The following is an 18,789-nucleotide window of genomic DNA, read 5'->3' as shown; positions in this document are numbered from 1 at the left end:
TCTATAAATTATAGAATTAATTGAAAGTGAGAAACTCTTATTAACTTTTTACGTCGTTTATTTTTACACTATTTATCGCCTAAATTTCAAGACTCATCGTCTAAAAAAAATCGTCTAAGTATGTAATAATTTACCTCAAACAATTATAGACTAGAAAATCTAATTGTAAAAACATGCAACATTTTCTACTTAAAAGAGCAACTTCTTTTTAACTTGACTTAAAACAACCCCCGTCCAAATACCTTTATGAAACTCGCCAGGAAAACAGCACCAAGGTAAATTATTTCCATTAATATGAAGCTAAAAAATTCAAAATGGTGCGTTGTGAGGCTTCCGAAAATTATATTAATAGAGATGTTAACGGGATGATTTAACTTTAACGAAAGTTTCATGTTACTCTGAATAAAAACTATTTTCGACGCTTAAAACAGTTGTTTAGAGCCAAGGTACCTAATGGTATCTAATCGTCATCATAATTATTCTATTCTTTTTATTAACATTTGCAAGTAATCCGATTCATTATGTCTGTTCTAATAACGGATTATTTTTAACCATATAGGAGGGAAAGATATATGAAGAAAAATTTTATGTATGCATGTGCATGTGTATGTGAGCGTGTGGAGAGTATTCAGGTTTTAGGCAACTACCTACTTTGCAATCATGCCTTAGATACTGTCTTTAAATTTATGTGTCAATAATTATCTTGTAAAAGTTCTTGTAAAACATATATATATATATATATATATATATATATATATATATATATATATATATATATATATATATATATATATATATATATATATATATATATATATATATATATATATTCTGTTGTTACAATTTATTTTTTATTTATTCTTTTGTACTGTTGGTATATTGGTTAATTATTTTTTATTATTTGCATATATATGGTTGTTTTTTATATTTATGCAATTCAATATATGTATAATATATAAATTTAATGCATATTAGTACTTATGAATATATAGCGCTTCTTATAGTATACTTACCATGTGTACAAAATTGAGGTTTTGACACAGATAATGGACACATTCAAATAAAAAAATGTCAAATCAAAAAAAGTCATGGAAGCTTCGTAAGTATTTTATAGTTTTTGTTAAAAATTTTACTTTCAACTATTACTATGCATAAATAATAAATATTAAGTTAAGTCTTAAGAATTGTCATGGAATGTTTTATATCTTGCACACATATTTACATTTTAACTTTTTAGTCACTATCTTCTTCAAAAGATATTTTGCCTAATCTAGCATTTTTTACAATATGGCTGCTAAGTTTTGTGATTATGCTATTTCTAAATCTTTTATCAACTTGCCATCCTAATGTAGCACTGTTATTTTTTGAGGGTTGCAATTGGTTTTAAGCAACGTTGTTTGTTTAACCTGTTGTGGATAATGAAAATGCCAAAATGTTAACTTGTTTTTTGTATAATTGGGGTTATTATTTGGACTGCACAACAATTGTACTGAAAATTTTTTGACTGGTTATAAGATTCAAGAAAAGGTTATGTGGTAATATAAAACTTGCAATGGCTATTAAAATAAGCAACAACAAAATTTGTAAAGCTCTACTGATAAAATTATAAAGTTACCATTTAAACATCTCTTTTATTTTTAGACAGAGCTAAATAAAATAATTATAATCAGTGCTATAAACAGTAAATGCTGGGTAAATAAAATCTCAAAATAAAATAGATTTTATAAATAGTTCAAAGAAAAATCTATCATTCTGCTACAATATACTAACTGTATTTTTGATTTCTGGTCTTGAGTAGTACAATCAAAGAACTTGTCAAAAAAAATTGTCTGACTTTTTAATATAAGGATGCAACAATAAAATTTATACTGTAATTAAATAGTTAAAGAAAACCACAACCTCATGAACAATTTTATCAAAATCACTTTAAAAACTTTTATAGTAAAGTTTAATTTCCTTAGGTGTCAGTGTTATAATGCTCCTATAATATTTTAAATAAATATCAATTATACAGTCAAGTATTTGATAGTGTTATGACAATGTGGGTGTTTAGTCATTATAGTGTTAGAAAAAACATTTCCAATAAGTTTTCATGCCAATTCAGTGAGTAACACTAACACAGTCAATTAATGCAGTAATAAAATTTCATACCAAAACAACAAGAAAATTCACATACACTGTTTTATTTTTATTTTACACTGTATTCAATTAAGCATTAAACTACAATAAGCAATAATCTAAATTTTTTGAAGTTAAAAGAGGGAATTTTCTGTAATAAATGTGAGAAATTTATTTTATCTAGTATCTGTGCATTTCAATTTCCTAAAACATAAAATAAATGTAAACAAAATTAGGTTTGCAATGGTGGTTTGCAATGTAAATTTCAGTACTGCTCTTTAATGTTTTGCTCCCTTTGTTAACTTTCAGTTCACAAAGCCTCACTTTTGAGTATTTTGTCTATGTGCTCTAAGTATGGCTAAAAGGTTATTTAAAAATTTTATCAGTTTTTGTTATATATGTGGGGTTTTTGTGATTAAAAAACATTGTGTGTTATGTTAAATAAAATCTGCAATAAAACAAAAATACGTTATCAGCTAAGTTTATCTAATTTTTTATAGTCTATTTGGCCAATTTTTAAATATAATTCATATAGATCATATTGTGATAGAACTGCAGTTGATAATGAAAAACTGATACCAAATATGTTTTTAGCACCCAATAGCTCTTAAAATTCAGCTATATATATAATTTTTTGTCTGTAGTATTGACAAATGGAAAAGGAAAAAAATGCTGGAAAACACTGTAAAAATAGGTCCTATGCATTATTTTTAAATGATGCTTTTTTTCCTATTATAGATTTAAAATTAAAAAAGCTTTTTTTTACTAAAAGCTACTTAGATGATGTTTTTCATTTGGTAGTGTTGAGTTGACCAATATTTAAGCTGGACATATAAATCAATATACATTCATCAAAACACTTGAATTGGCTATTCTTCTGAATTGCTCATTGATGAAAACAATTGATGGCATTGCCAGCATTTTGGAGCTTGTGTTCACACTGCAAAAAGTGTAAGAGCCTAGATGCTGGCATATGGCATTAGTTTTATAATTTAGCCTGCAATAATGCACGATTTAAACCCATAAGATAACATGATGGTTTAAAACTAGAACTGATTTGTGTTCATTTTAACTATAAGTTTTGTACAGCTATAGCTAAAAATTAATTTGCTAAACAGCAAATAACAATATTTTAATATTAATGCTTTAAAATGAGATTTATAATCCTGATTGGTATTTATTATGCCAAGAAGATACTTTGGGACAATACAGAAAAACTCATTTATTTGAAAAATTAGCTGTTTAGCCAAATAGTACTACTATTGCTTAATATAAGTGGTTTTTTTGTTCAAGCAAGTTGTCAAAATAAGAGTTGGTAAATAAGTTTTTTGATTAAATTTGATATTTAGCAATGTTAAGTTTATACAATCAAGCTAAACAAATGTTTAGCTGAATTGTTATCTCATAACAATGTGTGTTTGATTGAGAAAGTATATACTTACATTATACCAGCTAGAGATATAGTTTGGAAAAATGTTTAAACTCAGAGTACAAAGGCCCCCCATTCTTGGGGCAAACATAAAAGAAATAAAAAAATCTTTATCAGTTTCATCTAACTTAAAAATGATAATTTAAGCTTCAAAAGCTCATTTTTAATACTTTATTGTCTATTTGACCAATAATGACAAAATAAAATTTTTGAGTTTCTTTTACAAGCAAAGTATGTTTTAAGATTTAAAAAAAATATTATGTTTAAAAATAAATATTATTTTCCATTAAAATGATGTGTGGTACACAAGTAATAACCTAAAATCCATTGGCAATTCAAAATAATGTTACTAACCATACCATGACTGACAACTCATTCTTGATAAGACATTTCTTTACAGCTGAGACACTTCTCAATTTGTATTAAATGTTTCATATAAAAAGTTACAATGAAATTCGATGGGACCAACAAAAACAGTAAAGTTATTGAAAGTATTTTCAGGTATTAACCCTTGTCACTAAGTGAATTTACTTTATTAGTATGGTAAACTGGATGGTAAAGCTATATTTGAACTCAGGGAGAATGAAGTTGAAGAATTTATTGATGAGTTTGATATCTCTAATCTAGTAAATTTTAATTGGGCATATGTTCGAGGAGGAGGATGCAATTAAATCTTTAAATTTTCCTAAATCATATTTAAAAGCATGCTATAAATGAAATTGTAGCCTGCTTCTATGCTGTATTTTATTTTCAGGTTATAAAGGCTTCATTTTTAGACATATGCTCTCATTCAATGCTTTTTTATAGGGAGGTATGCAGATGAAGTATGTTCCACAAATAAAATCATTAAAGGAAAATCAAATAATTTAATATGTAAAAAAAAATTAAAAAGGCTAAAAGCCAGGGAGCGTATGGGATTTTACCTTCTATACTCTTCATTTTCTTGAGTGACAAACTCAAGAAAATGAAGATCCTTTTTAGTTTTCATAACCATCTTATTAATGCAAATAAAAGTATGAAGTAAAGTTTACACAAATATTTGTATTGAACAAAGTCAAATTTTTGCTTTAATAATATACCTGATTAGATTCTTGTAATATTTGTTGATCATGCATCTTTTGAAAAAAATAAAATTCTTTCTGATAGTTAACAGTTTAAAATGTGTTGTTTTGATGAAGATTAAAGCAACTGCAAAGTTAATTTAATTACTTTAATAAATAAACTTTAATTTGTCAATAAATGGACCAAATGCGCTCTGTTATATTTGCTCTATTAATGCTCTATTATATTTGAATACCAAAAGTTTTATATTGATTAATTTTGAAAAAAAAACAAAAACAGAAAAGCTTTCTAAAAGTTATTACAATACTTTTATGTTTCTCTAGCTGTTTAAGAATTATTTATTTTGAAATTTTTATTTTATTTTTTGGGGGGTTTGAGGGGGGTAGAAAGGACTAATACCACAATTTTTAAGAGATATTGCTCCAAGTAAAGAGAATTACTCTGGATTAAAAAAATTTTTCAAATAGAATGTCAACCTATGATGTTGAGGATAATTACAGTTTAATCTGTTGTAATTAAAATTTGTGAGAAATTTCTCAAGTTTTTAATTATGCAATATAGTAAACTTTAGTTGATTTTTAACTTTGATGAATGTTATTTTAGAGGAGTTTGTTGCTCACAGTGCAAATGTGACATGTTTGGCAATGGGACCAGCATCAGGGCGTGTTATGGTTACTGGCGGTGAAGACAAAAAAGTTAACATGTGGGCTGTTGGAAAACCTAATGTTATACTTGTGAGTTAAGTTGCTTAGTTTTATTATTTTTTTTTAGCCTGAAAAATAAAAACCAAAAAAAAAAGGTAGCAAAACAATGTGTATTACCACAAAAAAAAAAAAAAATTATAAACAGTTATTAACTTTAATAGTCAATCTAATTTTCTTAAAAAAAAAAAAAAAAAAATTATAAACAGTTATTAACTTTAATATTCAATCTAATTTTCTTAAAAAATCAAAAGAAAAAGAATATGTCAATGGAATAAAATAGTTACATAAAAAGTTCTAAATTATTTTGAATTTTATTGAAAAATCTGCTTTTTAATCTTTCTTTTTTCCAGAGTTTATCTGGCCATACTTCTACAGTTGAATGCGTTCAGTTTAACAATTCTGAAGAGCTTGTTTGTGCTGGATCTCAATCAGGATCCCTTAAAATTTGGGATTTGGAAGCTGCAAAAAGTAAGTAGAAATTTGATAGAATGAATTTCTACAAGTAACATCCCTCATCTTCTACAAACTGTTCTTACTATGCAAGCAAATACCTTGATTTGTACCAATTATTGATTTTACACTCAGAATGCTTAAGCATTTCTGTTTTTTGTAAATTTAATTACAAATCATTGGGCTGTCTATTTAAGACATCAACCTTTTTGGATATGGTGATACACCTTAGATGAGATTTATCACCACATCCACCATATTCACCTAATCTAGTGCCTTTTACTATGGTCCTTGTAAAATTATTTGAATGGTAAAAAATTAGGCCGTTGCTACTTGAAGCGCAATGTGCTCTATGCAGCCATATATTACTCGGAGCGCAATACTTTGTACGCATGCGCTTAATTAATTTTTTTAAAATCTTGTTGATGTTAACCCTATCCCTATCATTATCCCTATCCCTATCCCTATCCCTATCCCTAACCCTAACCGCCTATCTAACCAGCTTTATTGTGAAATATAAATCGCACTGTTATAATAAAATAATTGCGCATGTGTGTACAATATTGCGCTCTGACCAGCTTTTGGCTGTATAGAGAGCATTGCGCTCTACGAAGACACTTCGAAAAAAACTATTAACAAGTAAATAAAAACTTGGAAAAGTTTTTTGCTGTTTAGGATATTAAACTCTATGAGCAAATAGTTGTGTGCCTGAAAGATGGCAAAAAACCATCAATTAAAATGGACAATCTGTTATTGAATAAATTCTTTGTTTTGTATGAATATTAAAATTAAGATTTTTGCTAGTGTTTATTAATAAGAAAAAAAATACAATCCCTTATTAGTCAACCTAATAATTGTTCTCATGTAATGTTCCTCCGTTATTTAAAACTCAAATGAAACCTTATCCCCTCTTCTCCCTCAGAAAGCAAGGAAATCAAATAATCAGAGCTATCATCAGTTGATTTTTGAATAAAATATCATAATTCAATCCAAAAAAAAATTATAATATAACAAAACAGATTATCCAAGAATTGACTTGTTTTGTCAGAATTATTTGTTTATTTAATATACAGGAATATTTGAAGGTTCCTTATTAGGATTAATTATTTTGTATTCATTTATATACTTGCAAGGTTAAAATAAATTATTCATAAAATTTAAACAATTTTCATCTGAAAACTAAAAAAAGTCATTAACTTTGAAAGAATGTTACTCCCTTATTTGATAGATAAAGATAATAATAATAGAAGATAAAAGTCATATTTTAAATATATATATTTTTTAAATACATCAATGTTGCCCCATGTTGATTGAGATATACAATATTATAAACATTTTAGATACATGTAGCTGGGCGCACTTGAATTTTCAAGACGCTTGGGATCACTTGAAAATTTAAGTGCACTGATATATTGAAAGTTATGTCAATCTATAGAAACTCCATATTTATGGGTTGAATATGAATTTAAAAGTCAAATGTTCTTTTTGATTATTACTTTCATCATCTAACCATTTCCAGGGGCTCTTTTATGAGCAGATTCATTTTTAGCATTTCCAGTTATCTTCACATTAAATTAATTTGCATAATTTTCTCTTACTTAAAATGAACCACCATGAACATTTTCTGTCAGGTCTTTTTTTTTTCGTCATTTTTTGTCAGGTTTTTTTTGTCCAAATAAAACTTATTTTTCTCCTCTCTTAGCTTATTGCTCACTTTATTTAATGGTCTGAAATAATAAAAATATAAAATCTTTGTTTAAATATAGCTTAAATAAGCTTTTATAAGGTCATGTCAAAAAAAATTTATGTCATATATTAATAAGGTTATGCTGAAAAAGTTGATAATGCTGAAAAAGTTGATAATGTTTATAAATAAGATGATGTTGAAAAAATTAATATTTTATATTAGTAAGGTCATGTCAAAAAAATTGATATATGTTAATAAAGGTCATGTTGAAAATAATTCCTTAAATTGGATTTTTTTTTTTTTTTTTTTTTTTTTTGAAGCAAACAGCTGTTAATTTAATCTTGTCAATGCAGCCTTACTATTAATTTTTTGTATTATTACCCTCTAGAACTGCAATTTTTCAACTCTAATTGACATTTCCAGTTTGAATGCTTTAAGAACAATTTTATCTTTGCTGTTATAGTTGTGCGCACACTCTCTGGACATAAAGCAAATATCAAGTGCTTGGATTTCCATCCGTATGGCGAGTTTGTTGCTTCAGGATCTTTAGATACAACTGTTCGTGTAAGTTAATGGTGATAAGTCAACTTTTTATTCTTAATTTTCTTTGGAAAACTTTATGATGAAAAATCTTAGTATTTCTGATGAGTAATTTTATGAAAACCTTATTTACAAATTCACTTTTTAAAAAGTTAAACAAAAACAAATAATGTAGATTGAGCCATTTTTCCCTGTGACATTTTTGCCTGTCAAGATATTTAATACATTTAATTTTAACTACACATGTAATGGAAAAAAATGGTGAACAAATTGTTTTATTTAATTAGAAACTAAAGAATCTTTAAATGTTAAAGTATTATTTTAATGTGACTGTTTATGTTACCCTAAAGGTAAGGATTAAGATAAGGATAAAGGTTTAAAATAATTGAAAATGTTTAATATTGAATTGCTTTTTTATGTTTAAAATCAAATTGCTATTTATTGTTTAAAGTTTATTTTACTTTAATTGAATCTACAATCATTAAATTTTGTACTCAAAATTCATAGATCGTATATCTAATTTTGACTTTACACAGACACAATCAAAGTTGTTTCAATTGAAATGGTTTTCTAAATGGAATTCTTAACTGCTCTTTTTTTGTGTTTTAAGGACATTTTCAAACAAGTGTATTAAAAATGTAAAAACATAGTGAACCTTGTATTGAAGAGATTGAGCCATTAAGTCAAATTATCACTGCAATTGTTTTTGTGATGTGCAGAAAATTTAAGTGATCATGTGTTACTAATAATTTTTTTTCTAATCTTTTGCACATATCCTTGAAAAAAGGATCATTAATATTATTATTAAAATATAATCAAATACTGTTTTCAAAATCTTTTATCTTAAATTGAAATTTTTATTACTTATCCTAAATACTTATATATATTTATCATTGTAATTAAATTTTTGAAATAAATTTTAAGTAATTCTTTATAGTTGTGGGATGTGCGTAGAAAAGGATGTATTGTCAGTTACAAGGTAACTAAAATTTAACAGGAAATCTCTATAAAAAAAAAGTGATATAGTAGTTATACAAATCTTTTGCAAATATTTGCATGTTTACATTTTTTGTTGCTTTTTTAAGTAATTTTTTAGATAATGTATAAAATTTGGAGGGTTTTTTTTTGGATAAAATATTCCTTGTAATAATAGTAATCTCCTGTGAAAGTTTTAATTCAATAAAACTAAAAAGTTGTTATCAAAGTAAAACTGAGAAATTTACCAACATTTCTTTTGTATATAAATTGTGAGTTTTGTATATCACTGTGATGTTTAATATTATGTCATTTTAATAAATTATATTGAATCTTTTTTTTTTTAAAGGTTTTAAAAAATTTAGTTTTCTTTTTAAATAGGCATTACAGTTGTTGATTGGTTTATTTCTAGGGCCATACTAATGCGATTAATCACTTGAAATTCAGTCCTGATGGTAGATGGGTTATATCTGCTGGTGAAGATGGAATGGTGAAAGTAAGTTTATTAGAATATTTTTTTGTTATAATATTTTATGTTAAAAGTTTATTTATTAGTTTTGATTAAAATGAATATTTATCCTTGTTTCTTAGCTGTGGGATTTAAATGCTGGTAAGCTACTAGCTGATTTTATCCTGCACACTGGACCTGTAAACTGTGTTGAATTCCACCCAAGAGAATTCTTAGTAGCTACTGGATCATCTGATAGGTTAAAAAATATACTTTATCTTATAATTTGATAATGATAATAGAATTAATGTTTTAACATTAACAATAAATATAATTTATTGCGCCATGAATTTAAATTGCAGCTTGATCTTGCTTACATTAATAAAGTTTTCTTTTCATTAGTCAGTCACTGTTCATATTTAATAATGAATATAATTTTTTTTTATTTTTATTTTTTGTACTAACTATTATTTTTCTTTATCTTTTGAAATTCATTATGTCAAACTGCATGTTAATTGAGCTGCTTTTGTTTTTTTTTTTTTAGAACTGTGAAATTTTGGGACTTAGAAACATTTGGTTTAGTTTCATCTACTGATGTGGAAGCAAGTGCTGTTAGGTTGAATGCTACTGAAGATATAATATTAATTTTCTTTTTTTTTTCTCTTTTTGTTGTAATTTTGTTTAAACTTTTGTTTTGTTATTTAATATTTAGGACAATTTGTTTTCATCCAGAAGGTTTGTGCCTTTTCAGTGGAGGAGTAGATTCTCTTAGGGTACTGTTCATTTAAATTTTGTTTCATTTAAAAATTTTGCTTCTTAATTCAAACTATTTAGAAAAAAAACATTTATGTTGTTTTGTTTAGGCATATGGTTGGGAACCATGTTATTGCTATGATGCTCAAACATTGGCATGGGGCAAGGTTGCTGGTATGGCTTTCTCTAGCAATCAACTGGTAAGTGTTACTGTTGATATTTTGTCTTTTTCATGTGTCTAAAGAGTTTTTTTACATATTGCTATTGTACTTGCTGGCTAGTAAAAATCTTATTAAATTAGAATTTGTTTGTTTTTTCTGTTAAAACCGATGTTAAATTAAAAAATTAAAAGTTAAAAAAAAGTAGCTTGCAAATAAATACTGTTAAGTAAATCGGTTAAGTCAAAAAACTTAAAATTCTGGAAATAAGTTGTAATCTTTTTTTATTTAATGATAAATGGTTAAAATCTTACGATTAAGATTTTACAGGGTTTCAACAGGGTTTTAAGATTTTAGAAAACGATTATTTCAATTTTGATAACTTTGTTCTGCATAATAATAAGAGAGTAAATAATGAATATACCAGAAATTATTATTGCAATGGGATGGGGAAAATCCATCATGAATATAGAAAAGTGTCTAAACTTTACATGGAAAGTTTATGCTATCATTGATTATCTGACACCATTTCTAAAGTTGAAGGGAGGAAAATGCAGACTTTGTTTCCAGCCTGAGCAGTTCAGCAAGTTCACACTAATTTTAGCCCTCTGTGGAAGTCAGGAAGACATAGAAGAGATCTTTTAACTATCTGATTTAGATTTAAATATCAATGTCTAAATATTAAAACTAATAATGCCTGGAGTATCTAAATCTTAAATAAATTATTAAATATCTCCTGTTCATCAAAGATGCCAAAAGAAATATTTAAAAAAATGAAAGTTGCAATTAAGTCTTGTATTTTGCTTTGAAATTATAAACATTAAAGTGTTAGTAAATAATGAAGCTTATGTTGTCATTTTGTTATTGCTTACTTCTTCAGTTTGATAAAGGACAGAATGCAAATGAGTTAATTTGAAGGATAAATGAAGTATACCCTGATGCCTCCATAAATACATCCATTGGTTATGACTGTTTTGCAAAGTTCACTGCTGGAGATCAAAGTCTATAAAATGAGCCATTGTTAACTATCCTGTGTTTAATGACATGATGAACTATGTGCCTAATGTAGCTTCTCATCAGACCACTTAAGTTAATAAGCAAACTCATATTCTTCCAAACCACCAATGTCAACCGTCTTCTTGTGATAGAAATAGTGAGAAATCTGGACAGATAATTCCTCATTAAATTTCAGAGAGGAACAAATTTCAGTAAGCCACTACTTGCATATTGCTGCTCTTGCTGCACAAGAAAGATCCTTTATCAGCATTCTCACTTCAGATGAGTAAATTCTTTGGGATAATCAACAGTAAGTGTACACTTGCTGTTGATGGTGTAAAGCTGGACTCAGATGAACCATTGCAAATGTTGCCCAAACTGAATATCATCCACCCAAGCTTCTCTTGTGTAGTTTGTGGGCCAGATTTGGAATAGTTTAATATGGGCAATAAGAAGAACACAAACGAATACTGCTGAGGTTCACTGTTCTCAGCACCAATATGTCCATGAATCTCTCTTAAAATCTCACCCAGCACCCAGCTAAAATGAAGGAAGGAATTTCTTAATGAACATGATCTGAAACAGAAGATTTACAGATTTTTCAGCTCCCAGAAAGAGGCACTGATTTCTTTAAGGATTGATGGTAGAAGGTCATTGATTTTGATGACAATTATTTTGAATAATAAATCCATTTGTATTTAGCAATGATATGCATTTTATCTATGGGTGATTTTAAGATCTAATAGTAAAAGTGTTCTTTCTTAACACAGTTTTAGATATTACTTTTATGTTTAATCAGCTCCCAGAAAGAGGCACTGATTTCTTTAAGGATTGATGGTAGAAGGTCATTGATTTTGATGACAATTATTTTGAATAATAAATCCATTTGTATTTAGCAATGATATGCATTTTATCTATGGGTGATTTTAAGATCTAATAGTAAAAGTGTTCTTTCTTAACACAGTTTTAGATATTACTTTTATGTTTAATCTGACACAACTTTGATACAAATTTATCTTTTAAAATCTTAATGAATTTAAGCATTTAATTTTTCTTGTCAACACAATCTACCATATGCAAAAACTTATGTATAACTTTGATCGCATGGCTTTAACTTTCAAAGAATTCTTATTTGAAGAAATGGGTATAATAATTGATAATAATGGAAATATTAGTATTCTTGTTGGTTTGATTGAAAACATAGAGCAGGAACTTCTAACAGCTATGGTTAAGCACTTGATGATTTGATAACAAAATCATGAGGTTTGCCCCATTAGACCTGTTAAAAGTTCAATCAACTTTACTACATAGCAGAACGTCTCATTCTTGTTTCCTTTTATTGTTTAAATTCTTTTTTAGATCTGTGCTTCTTTTCAATCAACAAATGTGTCTGTTTTATCATTTAGATTCTTTTTTTAGATCGGTGCTTCTTTTCAATCAACAAATGTGTCTGTTTGGGTTGCAAATATGGTGGTTAGAATTTTTTTTTAAATCATATATTTGTTTTTTAAACAAAAAATAAATTAACCAAAATGAGTTGGTAAAATCATCCAGTTTACTAATTTTGTTTTCCTTATTATTTAGGATTTGGAGGATATTATATCTAGAAGTGCCAATCAATCATCTTTTGAGAAGGTTGAATTTGTGAGTTTCCTTAATTTTCGTGTTGTTTTAAATCTTTATTTTATAACTTGATCAGTAATTTTTGTAATATTTTATAATATCAGTAATTTTTGTAATAATTTGTAATCAGTAATTTTTATATCTTGATCAGTAATAGTTAACAAACACATACGAAAAAAATATTTTAAACTTTTAGTCTATGAGCTCTATGCCTTTTTTTAGACCACAAATTACATATCTACAACTAAAAATTTATATAATATGACAACATTTTAATTATGATAGAACATACTAATTCACAAACTACTGTAGATTAATTACACCCATCTAAAAAAATTACAGGCCTTGATGATATGTTAACAAGTATTTTCTTTGGCAAACTTCATTACACTTTAGTTACACTACAAGGTAAATGTACCAAAAAATTTTATAGTTAAATCTATTTCATACTTTCATCTTGGAATCAATTTGCTTGGTTTATGAAAAGCTTTTTCATTATTTTTAAGTTTTACTTTAGAATGCCATTTAAGTGGTGTGTTCCAAATTTTATGTGGTGTGTTCCAAATTTTATGTCAAATTGTTTAGGGATGAAAGAAAATATTAAGCAAAGAAAAAATAGAAAAACAGTAGAATAGTGCCATAATAAGGGCAAATTTAATGGTGATTAATACCAGAGTCTGTTTGATATCAATAGCCTCCAGACTAATCTGCATTTGTTTTAAAACAAAGGTCTAACAAGCCTCCTTTGATTGTTAATATTTCATTCTGGTGTTTTACCTGTCAACTGTTTTTACAATGGCCATTTATTATTCAACTGCTAATATTTTTAGTTGGTAAAAAGATTTTATTTCATTTATGGATTTTAGTGGCAAATTTTATGTTTATATTCTTAAACTAATTATACTTTGCTTGTAAATTGTTCTGTTGTTTTTTTTTTAACTGCAATTTCAATATATATGCATATGTTTACATCTGTGTTTTTTTTTGTACACACCCCTTTTTGCACACATTTGGACAAGCTTACCTACATAATATATATGCAGACATAAATGTATGAGTCAATTCCTGAAAATATATTTATATTTAGAAAGAAAAGGAATCAGTAAAATATGTGGAGTCAGTACCAGATAAAAAACAAAGGTATTTTAGTATTTCACTTTGATTTTTTTGATTTATTGATAAATAGATAATTTGATCAGAAAAACTAAAGAAACTCTTATGGATAAAAAAATTAAATTCACTAAAATATTAAAAACTTTATAATTCATAATTATTCTTAACATTTCTTTATTATTTTATAATTTACTAAACATGCATTCTAGTCCTCAAAGAAAGTCATTTAATACAAGACCCAAAACTGCATCCACAAAACCAAAGCCATCGTAAGTCACAATTTTCCCAATTTTTTAGAAAATTTGTTGATTATTTTTATCTTAAACAACTTTAAAGTATATACGTCTCACTTAGTCATTCATGTTTTGCTTAGTCATTTAATTCATTGGTTTAATCTCACAGTTTTAACAAGTATAACCAACTGCAACAAGAGTTGCAATAGTAATTAAAGATAATCTAAATGTATAATTAACTTAAATGTAAAAATATTTTCATTTTTAATAATTTAAAATTGAGGGAGGTTAGTTTAGAAAATGAAATTTCACCTTTGAAAATTATGACTTTGAGATTTCAAGTCACTTATTTGAGACTGCAAGAGTTGTTTTTTGTTGTTGTTCTTACTGGAGTTATTGAGAGATATTGTTAAATATTCAAAATGATCATTCTCTGTTATTCACTCATTCAATATGGTTTATAAAACATCGAAGTTCCTTTTTACTTCTTAAAATAATTTTATAATGTTTTATGTAGTTTACAAAATATTGTGTTTATCATGTTGTAAAATATTACATGAAGTTACTTACATAATGCATATGTAATACAAATTTGGAAAAAAAGAAAAAGGTGTTTTTTTAACGAAGTTCACAGTTTGAAAACCATTTAAAAGTAAAAGTACTGATGACTATGTTAAATGATTTAAAAAGGCTTGATTCATGACATATTTAGCTCTTCTGCCTCTCTACTTTTTTTTTTTTTTTTTTAGAAAAGACTCACAAGTTCTCCCTGATTCTGTTGTACAAAAAATTAATGACCCAACTATAAATTATGAAGCAGTTTTCAATCCACAAAGTGCTCTCAGTAAGTTTGTGTTTACAATAGGTCAAAAAGCTCTATCCAATTTTTTATATTTGGTTGCTTTTTAACTTTAAATTTTGTTTCAATCCTGTTGTATTTCTATATGTGCTATAGTGGAGATTAGCGTAGCACACAGTAGCGGAGATTAGTGTAGTACACTTTAATTTCATTTGTCTCGTTCATTTCAAACTACTTCTTGCTTAGATCCCTGACTTGTTTTCTCCACTTTTCATTCTATTCTTTTTAGCCCTACCATCTATAGTAAAGAATAGTTTTTGAAAATCATTTACTTAAATAGAAACTTTCATGATTTATTTAATGCATTGAGATATATACAAAAAAAATAGTGTCTTGCTGTGTACTTTTGACATGTTAGCAGGATAACTTCCAGCAATTTACAAATTGTGTAAATTGTTGTTTCTGTCTTCTAAACAATGAGATTTTATTAAGCAGTATATTAAATAGGTATACTGCTATTAAATCTTAAAATTGTCTATTTTTTGACCAACTCAAGATACCAAAAATCTGGTACTCACAGGAAAATGCATAGATTTAAACAAGAAATTAAATTTCTCAATAAAACATTTTTAACCAGGGTAAAACATAATAACCAGGGCAAAAACGTTTAGGTAAATCAAATATTTTAGTTCTATTTGTCTTGCTGTGTACTATTTCAATGTGTACTATTCCCCTAAGCTTTTTTCTTGTATGAAACTAAAATGGTTAAAACTTTGATAGGTCGGTCACCAAAACCTAATAGAAAAAATGTTCAACCTTTTGCTGTACCTAATGAGGATCAGCAACCTTCAGGTTTGATTTCTTTTATTATGGTTTTTTTTTTTATATTTTGATGTATTTTTATGTTGCCAAAACTATTGTTAAATTCTTCTGCTATAATTAACCTTTTTTTTTTTTTTACTGCTTTCAATGCATTTACAATATTTTTTACTTTGGTATTTTATCTTTTTAATTGTTTTAGGGCAAATAGAAACTAGAATTGAGGTAAGTTTCTCTTGCTGGAGTTATTTGTGATTGATTTTTTAGGAATTGAATGATTTAAAGTTGCAGTTTTGAAAGATAATCTTTAATATGCAAATGTCTGAAAAGTTCCAATTACTATTTGTGTTATTTCAGTCTTCAGTTAAATCTTTTGAAAGGCTGCCACCAGCAAATAAACAATCAGTTCCCTCTGTTACTCCAGTACAAGTGCCTCCAAAACAACCTGTTTCTTACATGCCCATAAATCGTCATCAACCTATTATAGAATCATCCCAACAGACTTACATTGTTCCGAATAAAGAACAAAGCTCTTCAAATGCTCAGCCCCAAAATTATTACGCACAGCAACCTTCTAATGATTATCCTATCCAGTACCAACAGCAACCACGTGTTTCCCAGCCTGTGCGCAAGCAATCTGTTCCTCAACAAGCTCCTGCATTAGTAAAAGAAATGGATGGATTGAACTTGGACCATTTTTCACAGGTTTTTTCCCCTACTATTATAAAAATATGTGAAATATTTCTCTCTGGCTTTGTTTAATTTGTAATAATCTTAATTTATAATAATATTAGTAATTATTTTCTAGAATTATTTTCTATTGTTTTGTAGATAAAAGTTGTTTAATATAAAATTTTAATTAGATGATAGAAGATATTTTTTATATTTTAAGATTGAAGAAAGTGCAAAAATGATGAAAAATGATGAAGATAATGTTTTAAGCATACTAGAGCGAAGTGAGATTGCAGAATTTTATCCTCATTTTATAAAAATTCATGTTTGTTTTTTGAACTCTAATAAAATCAGGTTACTACTTTGTGTTGGTGTTGCATGTTCTACATAAAAAACCTGATTCATTTTCCTTTATATTCTTAAAGGTCATACTTCATTATGCCAAATATTGCAAGCAAGGTTGCAGAACTTAATGCTCATCAGTCGATTATGGACAGATGGGGATATCAAGGTCATTTTAATAAAATTCTTCTTTTAACTAGATAGTTTAGTTAAGTTCATTTTATTGAACAGAAACAAAAGTGAAGATTTTTTTCAAATATGAAAACTTCAAATAACTTGAAGATTTTTTGAATTTTGACTCACCAGTTGTTAACTTGAATTTTCAAGTTATCAACTGGTGAGCAGTCCTGAAGATAACAATAAAAGTTTTGTTATTCTCTCAAATGATGACTTTAGTGATTATCATTATGATTATGATGTTTTATTTTATCATTAGGCTGCAGTAGAGACTGCTGGAAATATGTCTGACCAATCAGTATTTGTTGATTTAATGAATGTTCTTGCATTGAAGCAGTATGTTTTTTTTGTTTGTTTTAGTGACGTCCCAAATAAAGAAGTTTAAATTTCATGTGAATGTCTTTTTTTTGTGCCTTCCGAACCCTACTTGTAAATGAGAATCGTGAGACAGCTGATGAAAAAAAATTCTTTTTAGGGCTCTCTGGAATTTGGATTTGTGTGGTGTTGTTCTACCTTTAATAAGAAAGTTATTCTCAAGCAATTACGAATGGTACTTGTTTTTATTTTAATTGTAAATTGCATTTTAACTGAAAAAATGAACGTGAAAAACTCTGATGATATTTTTATAGCTACATCCAGACAGCGAGCTCTTCTCTTAAGCTTATACTCAACAACTTTTCACAGCTGATCAAGAGCACCTTAAGTACTCCTCCGGGCGCATTGGGTGTTGATCTTTCAAGAGAAGAAAGGTTACATCTCGTTGCATTTTATTTTCTTATTAATGTTATGAATGTACCTCCCTAAGAACTATCGTGTAAATTTTTATAATTTTTATTCACTTAGTTTTTGCTTATTTTTCTAAACTGATTGTTTGTTGTAAGTTGCGTTTTTTAATTTTTTGATGGCTTGATATACATTGATATAATTTACCTCAAAGTTGACTCCTATTAGGTACAACAAGTGCGATAAATGTTACAAACAACTACAACTCATTAAAAATGTTGTCAATGAAAGAACAGCAACATCGGGTCGCATCGGTGTAATATGTCGAGAACTATCTATCGCGTTGCGTATCATTGACTTGTGATATTACTACACTGGGTGTTGCTTGCGAAATACAACTGCGGTGTTGCAATCACATTGGTTCATTGCGTTTAAATAGTTCTACACCGGAGGTTGAACCCTCGATTGTTGTAGTACACGAAGAGCACAAACAGCTCCAAGGAATGTGCTATCGCACGGTTCGACTACTGCTAATCCATATAGAATTTTGGATTTAGTGGATTTATCGAATAAGATTTTTCATCGTCGGCTCAACTGACAATCCTAATGTATTTTTACACAGTTCTGGATTTTTTTACCTGATTTATTTACATTTTTCACGGCTCGGATTTATCGTTACTTTTTCCCAGCAGCCATTGCGATAGTTCAGTTTAGCATTTTATTCAGAAGCATTTTTTGTCAAATTTTGAAATGACATATTATATATTAAATTATCGAAATGTCCTTTTATGTATTTGCTTGTTGTTTTTTTAAAATTACTTTGATCTACAAAATCTGTAACAAATAAAATTTAAAACCATGCGACCAAAACCTTTTTTTTTTTTATCGTATTAAGATAGGCTCGTGTCCTGCTCAACTAAAGAATTTTGCTCGATTTCGTTAAAATTTGAATTAAAAAGAAAAATGCA

The 18,789-nt window shown here is 27.4% G+C and overlaps 1 protein-coding gene across 2 annotated transcripts; it reads left to right on the top strand.

Annotated features, from left to right (window-relative positions):
• The first annotated feature begins 954 nt into the window (after positions 1 to 954).
• Positions 955 to 18,691, top strand: LOC145192799 (katanin p80 WD40 repeat-containing subunit B1-like). 2 transcript variants are annotated; one of them, XM_090099433.1, is made up of 24 exons: positions 955 to 1,099; positions 5,213 to 5,343; positions 5,664 to 5,781; positions 7,914 to 8,014; positions 8,928 to 8,969; positions 9,378 to 9,461; positions 9,557 to 9,672; positions 9,958 to 10,029; positions 10,126 to 10,186; positions 10,277 to 10,366; positions 12,740 to 12,793; positions 12,905 to 12,964; positions 14,031 to 14,083; positions 14,266 to 14,325; positions 15,039 to 15,133; positions 15,869 to 15,940; positions 16,110 to 16,132; positions 16,265 to 16,612; positions 16,800 to 16,863; positions 17,005 to 17,090; positions 17,358 to 17,434; positions 17,574 to 17,648; positions 17,728 to 17,847; positions 18,050 to 18,691. In XM_090099433.1, exons 1-24 carry the CDS (start codon positions 1,069 to 1,071, stop codon positions 18,183 to 18,185), a joined length of 2,169 nt encoding a protein of 722 aa, XP_089955559.1. In that variant the 5' UTR covers positions 955 to 1,068; the 3' UTR covers positions 18,186 to 18,691. The 2 variants fall into 2 exon arrangements, with proteins under 2 accessions (XP_089955559.1, XP_089955560.1); XM_090099434.1 differs by lacking the exon at positions 14,266 to 14,325.
• The last annotated feature ends 98 nt before the right edge of the window (positions 18,692 to 18,789 follow it).

Source organism: Hydra viridissima, unplaced genomic scaffold (genome assembly GCF_058129835.1).
Source record: "Hydra viridissima isolate aposymbiotic clone 2 unplaced genomic scaffold, HvirCarnegie_v1 scaffold_10, whole genome shotgun sequence".
NCBI lineage: Eukaryota > Metazoa > Cnidaria > Hydrozoa > Anthoathecata > Hydridae > Hydra > Hydra viridissima.
The sequence above is the reverse complement of the archived record's forward strand: the minus strand, read 5'-3'. Positions and strand labels throughout refer to the sequence as shown.

Bases quoted from the DNA above. Each gene is read 5' to 3' on its own strand.
- LOC145192799 (XM_090099433.1), top strand. From the start codon at position 1,069: ATGTCAAATCAAAAAAAGTCATGGAAGCTTC. The intron at 16,613-16,799 runs GTTTTTTCCCCT...TTATATTTTAAG, and splicing joins ACTTGGACCATTTTTCACAG to ATTGAAGAAAGTGCAAAAAT. The intron at 17,091-17,357 runs GTCATTTTAATA...TTTTATCATTAG, and splicing joins GGACAGATGGGGATATCAAG to GCTGCAGTAGAGACTGCTGG.